Source organism: Cynara cardunculus (genome assembly GCF_001531365.2).
Source record: "Cynara cardunculus var. scolymus isolate 2C chromosome LG 9, CcrdV1, whole genome shotgun sequence".
In the NCBI taxonomy this organism is placed as follows: Eukaryota; Viridiplantae; Streptophyta; class Magnoliopsida; order Asterales; family Asteraceae; genus Cynara; species Cynara cardunculus.
Genome location: NC_037536.1, coordinates 3,849,825 through 3,857,321, shown reverse-complemented (window position 1 = coordinate 3,857,321; position 7,497 = coordinate 3,849,825). Strand labels below are relative to the sequence as shown.

Sequence of the window (7,497 nt, the reverse complement as noted above, 5' to 3'; positions counted from 1 at the left end):
CTCTGAAGATGCGACAATACTCAAGGACTTCATTAAACAAGACAGAGTTTATGACTTTCTAGTAGGTTTAAACTCTGACTTTGATCAAGTGAGGATTCAAATCCTTGGAAAATCTGAAGTACCTTGCTTTAATGAAGTGGTTGTTGGATCGTGATAAATTTCAACAACCAAAACATTAACAGCGGAAGCAAACAAAATCGAAAATCACAACCTTCCAGAGATCTGGTTACAATCCGATACAAGTAAGAAAACAAGCATAGAAATACCTTTTAAATGGAAGTCAAGAACCCAATAGCAGGATCCTCTCTATCGTGTTCACACCCCAAAGCTTCTATCACTTGTAAACAGCAAGAAATCACCTTTTTCTTCACGTGCAATCCCAAAAGCACCACACTTTATATTGATAATATGTGTGTGCTTTGTAGTTTTCGGCCACACCCTTAGGGAGAGGGTGTGGGCGCCGTTTTCTAGAGGAGAGGAGAGGAGAGGAGAGGAGGAACTCAAAGGTGAATTAGGTTCAGGGTTTAGGGATAAGCATCCTTTTATAAGGCCTAATCCAACTAAAACCTAACCATATTAGGTTAAGGCCCAATCTTAATTAAGCCCAAATAGGTTTAGACTAATAACCAATTAGTCCCTCTAGTAATTAATTACCCATTAAACCCTTAAATATTATTTCTCGCTTTTACATTGATAAAACTTTGTGTGTGACCCAATAGGCCCATGCATTTAACTATATCACTATTTTGTTATGTCTATGGGCATATCTCCAACAGTGGTGGCTATTGTTAGAAGTGAGGAAAGCTGGAGAACCTTAATGCTTGAGACCCCTGCAATGAATGGCTCTGTAATGATGGCCGAAAATGTCAAGATAAGGAGGGAAAATAGAACCAACTACGAATCTGGATCCGGGAAGGGTGATCAACTCAGGACTCAAAATCGAGATGGGTTATGGTGCACTTATTGCAAAAAGGCACGTCACACCAAGGGGAAATGTTGGAAGTTACATGGCAAACCTCCAAGCCAAGAGTGGGGGCAGAAAAGTGCAACGACTAGAGAAAAAGGACAAGCCCATGTTGCAATCGACCCAACCCCAGAAGAAGTCAAACAAGAGCCAGCAAACCTTAATCAAGAGGAAGTGGAAAAGCTCAGGTCATTTTTCAGCACTTGGGAAAAACCTTCTGGTGGTGGATACTCATTCCCACGTACCTGTTATTTTAAACCTATTTAGGCGAGCATCCTTTTTCATTTGGATTTAATGTCTCAGGTTCAACTCTAAAATACTTCTGGATCATTGATGCGGGAGCAACTGACCATATGACTCACTCTTCCAAACACTTCTCCACATACGCACCTTGTCCAAGTAACAAGAAAATTGCCACTGCTAATGGAACTCAAACCACCGTAGCCGGTATAGGAGATATCCAACTCAGCTCATCCATTCTCTTAAAAAATGTTCTTACGTCCCAAAATTGTCCACTAATCTGATTTCTATAAAGAAACAAGCACTAGATTTACCTTGTCAAGTGGTATTTTGTGACGAATATTGTTTCCTTTAGGAAAAGGATTCAGGGAAGACGATTGGACTTGCTAAGGAAAGGATGATCTATATTGTCTTGAGATGCCAAAAAGTACCATATTATTTCACTCTCTAGTATCAAAGAATCTCTTCTTTCCAATAAAGAAAAATTCATACTTCATCATTGTCGTTTAGGTCATCCCTCATTTAGGATTATTAAAGTTATTTTTCCTTATTTGTTTAAAACAATCGATGTTGAGAGCCGTCATTGTGAGGTATGTGAGCTTGCTGAACACAAGCGTATTCTTTTTCTTATAGTGATAAAAGAAGCAACTCCCCTTTTTATCTTATTCACACTGATATTTGGGGTCCATCTAATATTTCCAATGAGTCGGATGCAAGATGGTTTGTGACCTTCATTAATGATTGTACACGAGTTACTTGGTGTTCTTATTAAAACATAAGTCTGATGTTAGCACTATTCTCCCTAATTTCATTTCGATATTAAAAAATCAATTTGGAGTAAAAGTTCAAAAAATAAGATATGATAATGCTCGAGATTTTTTCAATCAAACTCTCACCTTCTATTTTCAAAAAGAGGGAATAATGCAAGAATCTTCATGTGTTAAAAAACCTCAACAGAACGGAGTGGCAAAGAGGAAAAATGGGAATTTACTAGATCAAACCAGAGCATTATTATTTCAAGATAACGCTCCAATACATTTTTGGCGAGAAGCAGTGCTCACAACAACTTATCTTAAAAATAGACTCCCTACCCGAGTTCTAGGATTCAAAAGTCTTATGGATGTACTTTCTTCCTTTCACCCAAATGTGTCCACTCCCAACAATCTTGTACCCCGTATTTTTGGATGTATTTCATTTGTTCACGTCCGTAGCCGAGTCATAAACAAACTTGATCCTTGGTAAAGTGTGTTTTTTTGGGATATTCTTCAACCCAGAAAGGGTACAAATGTTACCACCGCCCATCTAGAAAGTTTTTTGTGTCAAGGGATGTAACCTTTAGCAAAAGCAATCCTTACTTCACCCAACCTTATCTTCAGGGGGGGATCGAAAGGAAGATAAGGGTAGCCTGGAAGATCTTTTACTTGACTTATTCATATCAGCTTCCACTTCTATTCCTCAGCACTCCCCAAATACTCGTGTTATCCATGATCCTGAAATAGTTTCACCGGCTCGTGAGCCTATTTCATCCCAGTCTCACTCTGCTTTTATCCCTGAGCCTGAACACTCCCCAAGTACTCCTGTTACTCATAACTTTAAAACAATTCTACCAGATCGTGAACCTATTCCAGAATCCAAGAACCTAGAACCTGGTATACTCAAGACAAAAGAAGAATATTTTTGGACCTGAGCAAGTCCGAGAATCTGATACTGGTCCGAGAAAGAGGTAACAATTTCTGACTCTATACCCTTGCAAAGCGTGAGTGAATCTCAAACAAGTGACCAATCTTTGCCTATTGTCGTTAGATAGGAACAAGAGAAGGCACAAAAAGACCATTGTATCCCTTATCACACTACACCTCTTTCCAAAAATTCTCTCCCACCTACAAGGCATTTCTTGTCAACCTCAACTACATTTCCATTCCTACAAATTTATTTGAGGCAATATCTAATGAAAATTGGAAGCAAGTCATGAATGTGGAAATCTAAGCACTTGAAAAGAATAAAACTTGGCAGTTGGTTAAATTGTCGGACGGAAAAAGGCCAGTAGGATGCAAATGGGTTTATATAGTGAAATATAACACGGATGGGTCGATTTAGAGGTATAAAGCAAGATTGGTAGCTAAGGGATATACACAGACTTTTGGCATTGATTACTTTGAGACATTCACACTTGTTGCAAAAATGAATACAGTTAGGGTAATTCTATCCCTAGCTGCTAATCTTGATTGAGATTTGCATCAATTTAATGTAAAAAACGCATTCTTGCATGGAGAACTTGAGGAGATCTATGTGGATGTTCCACCTGGTTGTGGAAAAAGAACAAAACCTAATACGGTGTGTATGTTAAAAAAGGCACTACACGACTTAAAACAATCTCCTTTGGGAGATTTACCAGGGCTATGTTAAATTTGGGATATAAACAAAGTCAAGGGGATCACACTCTGTTTATCAAGCACTAAAAAACAAGAAAAATAACAATGCTACTAGTTTATGTGGATGATATGATTGTAACAGGAGATTATAAAGAAGAGCAACAAGCCCTGAGCCTATGTCTAACCAAAGAATTTGAGATCAAAACATTAGGAAGGCTGAAATATTTACTTAGAATTGAAGTTGCTCATTCAAGAAAGGAATTTTTATATCCCAACAGAAGTATGTTATAGATTTGCTCATGGAAACAGGTCAAGGTGCATGCAAACCTGCTAGTTTTCCTATAAACCTGAATCATAGACTGGGAAATGCAGAAGAAGATGCAATTGTGAAGAAGGAAATGTATCAACGACTTGTGGGGAAACTTGTATGTTTGTCTCATACCAGACCTAACATAGCTTATGCTGTAAGCATGGTCAGTCAATTCATGCATAACCCAAAGGAAACCCATTTACGAGCCGTAGACCGGATTTTACAGTATCTCAAAGGAGCACTGGGGAAGGGAATCATGTTTGAAAGAAATAACCGTGTAACTCTTGAAGCATACACCGATGCAAGCTATGCTACGTCATCAGTTGACAGTAGATCGATAAGAGGGTATTGCACTTTTCTCGGAGGAAATCTTGTGACATGGAGAAGCAAGAAGCAAAGCGTGGAAGCACGATCTAGTGCTGAAGCCGAACTTCGGGCAATGACACATGGTATATGCGAACTATTGTGGCTAAAAATCACCCTAAAAGATCTAAGGATCAATTGGGAGGGACCAATGAAGCTCTATTGTGACATTAAGTCAGCAAAAAACATAGCTCACAATCCAGTTCAGCATGATCGAACAAAGCATGTTGAAGTTGACAAACATTTTGTCAAGGAGAAGCTAGATAGTGGCTTAATTTGTACTCCATTCGTGCCTACTCATGAACAACTAGCATATGTTTTCACCAAAGGACTAAGTAGACCGATGCTTCTTAAAATTTTATCCAAGCTGGGAATGGGAGTTGAGGGGGAGTGTGGGAAAATGTAAAAATGTAAAAATGTAAATGATTATGTATTTAATGTAGGAGTAATGGAAGCCGATTATAATTCCATAATATTAGTGATTGTAGGCAATCCCATAAATCAGGGATTCATAGAATAGTTTTCTTTTCTTTCCCTTTGCCTTGTGTATTTATTTTGTGTGCTTCTCTGTCAAGAATGAATAAGAAACACAGCAGAATTCCTAAATCTGTTAGTAATATCTCCTTGTAATTAGTTGCTGTGAATATCTTAGGAATCCTTTCCTTTTCTTCTCATATTCTTTGTGTATATATAGCCTTTGTACCTCCCTCTTTTGAGACAAGTGAAATAAAAAAGAATTCCACAGTAGAAAAGGTCAATTGAGAGTGTCCAAAGCTCTACATTTTAGATCAATGGGGATTATACATGGTATCATTATATTCATACTTAAAAGAAACAAGGATTTATTAGTTGCTTGACTGCTTTTACTGTGTTGGGTTTACTAAGGAGCCTTTTTAGATGGTTTCTATTTAATTTTGGTTAAGTTTCAGAAACCACTATAGTGGGGCTTCTTGCCGGAGATAAGATGAAATCATATTTTTGATTATTTAAACATGGAAGTTTGGTGTTGACTTCGTACAATTCTGTTTGTCCAGTATGAAAATTTTCATTGTTCCTTTTTCTCTTATCAAAGGGTCTTCACGACATGATAACTTTTAAGATTTTGTGATAAAGATGGAAAGTAAGCTTTGAAAGCGAATCTTTCGAGTTCTCACTTTTGGTGGTTGAACTTATTAATCAACAAATATTGACACTGTAGTGCAGGGATGGAGGGATCTGATTTTGTTCCCACATCATTTGGCTGCACCAGCTTCGGAAGATATGAAATTGCATTACTATCTTTGGGAATGGCACATTTTCATTTTGGTCACCCTAAGTTAGCTCTGGAGGTATATGATGATGCTTCCAGCAGTTTATTTGCCTTCACTTTCTTTGGTTTTTTAGTTGATTCTTGCTGGATGGATGGTTGTACCATATGCCATTGTTTCTACACTTGTCATAATCTGGTGATCCTTTGCTTGCTGTTCAGGTTTTAACTGAAGCAGTCCGTGTCTGTCAGCAGGTACACTTTTTAAATTTAATTGTACTTTTCTCATACCAGGTTGAATTCGTTTATTTTTCATCATGTGGTTGTCCTTTGCATTGTTGTTTTGCAACTTTCTTATGGTTCTTGATAACAGTCCAGATGTTCCCTCCATTCTATGTTAAGCATCATACTCCTGTAATTGTCTCAAATTGAATCACCTCTATGTACCTCTGTATGTGTGTATCTGCATCTATATGTATATTGGTTTCACTTTGCCATGGTATCCTTCGCATCAGTACACCACAATTCTCACTATGTATTGCCCTAGGAACTGATGGCAAGGTGCTGGCCATGCTATACATGGTGACACAGGGAAAAATTCTTCTCCATATCATTGCCTAGGTGATGCCATGCATAAAGACAACTAAGCTGGTGCCTAATAGCTCGAAACCAATAAACCCATCTAAAATGGGCTTAAAGGACCATCTTGAAGAAAAAAACAATATATAATCAAAGAAATGTGAAAAGATAGAGAGGAAGTGAAGAGAGGTAGAAACCTACATGTCATCCTCTCACAGCTTGGTGTTACCGGCTTATGATCATAGCGCTTGCACGATATCTCAATCCTTTGCAGGCCTAATAACCCAAAACCAATGCACCTGTCCGAAAATGAGTTTAAGGGACCATCTTATAAAGCATAAAAAAATTATCATAATCGAAGAAAGGTGAAAAGAGGAAGTGAACAGAGAGAGAGAGATAGGAATCTGCGTGTCAATCCCTTGCATGCTTTTGCAAGACTTATATGAAATAAATAACTTGGAGTTACCAACTCATGATTAAATCACTTAAAAGACATGTCAATCCTTTGCATGCTGTTGCAAGATATGGAATAAATAATTCGGACTATTAGCAAATGGAGACTCATGCAAGTATATACTTATCATCCATTGCCTCTTTCGAGATTAAGAAGGGCACTTATCCATTGTCTCTATGGTTAGGGACTTAGAGAATGACCTAGTTGTGTGTTTAGTGATATCTGTATTATTCTTGAATGTACTTGGAAGTAAGTTGAATACATAAGTAATTAGCACGAGAAGGGTGAGAAGTCATCTTAGTGAACAACGTGAAGGATAATATGTAACCATAACGTTGATGGTTTGCTACCACCATGAATCAACATGGGACCATAACAGCTATGCTACGCAAAGTATCACTTTTCTTTGAAGAGAGGGTATGAAGGGCCTTACCATTTTTACTGTACTTATAGAACAATAATATATGTGAGTTGAAATTCCTGCCAACTTATAATGCCGTTCCTTGTTGAGATGTTCCACAACCTGAAGTCTAAAACATATGACCCTATTGATGGGCAGTTTGAAAAGAAAATTTGGATGGGCTGAATTATAATCTTATCGAGATTGGGTAAATTGCTATGCTGAAAATTAAACACCAAACACTTCATACCATCTGGGAAAAAGATTGAAAGGTGAGAAAAGGCCCTTTCTGTAGTGTCCTAAAAAATGTTAGCTGTATTAGGTGGTCGAAGACTGTTAATTAAGTAACCTATTTATGGTAATGTGTCCAAGCCCGATGGGCTTTAGGGTTAGGGTTTCCCGTGTAATTATGTCTATATATAGTGTCTCTCCTCTTGTAAATTTGAATTTTTCTGATTAATCATATAATAGAGAATTCTCTCTAATATCTCGGTCCTAGTTCTCTCTGATTACATGGTATCAGAGCCTAGGGTTTATCGTTGTTACTGTTCACATCGGAGTTACTGTTC

At 37.7% G+C, this 7,497-nt stretch overlaps 1 protein-coding gene across 8 annotated transcripts in view; it reads left to right on the top strand.

The window, feature by feature from the left end:
* The window catches only part of LOC112518145 (anaphase-promoting complex subunit 5), a 53,195-nt gene that overhangs the window by 13,343 nt on the left and 32,355 nt on the right, over positions 1-7,497 (top strand). For all 8 annotated transcript variants that reach the window (XR_003069790.1, XR_003069791.1, XM_025125737.1 and 5 more), the window contains 2 exons: positions 5,448-5,577; positions 5,718-5,750. Coding sequence is in view for 6 of the 8 variants with exons in the window: in XM_025125737.1 (XP_024981505.1) it covers positions 5,448-5,577; positions 5,718-5,750 (163 nt within the window). In the remaining 2 variants the exon portion in view is untranslated. The remainder of the gene's footprint in view (positions 1-5,447; positions 5,578-5,717; positions 5,751-7,497) is intronic.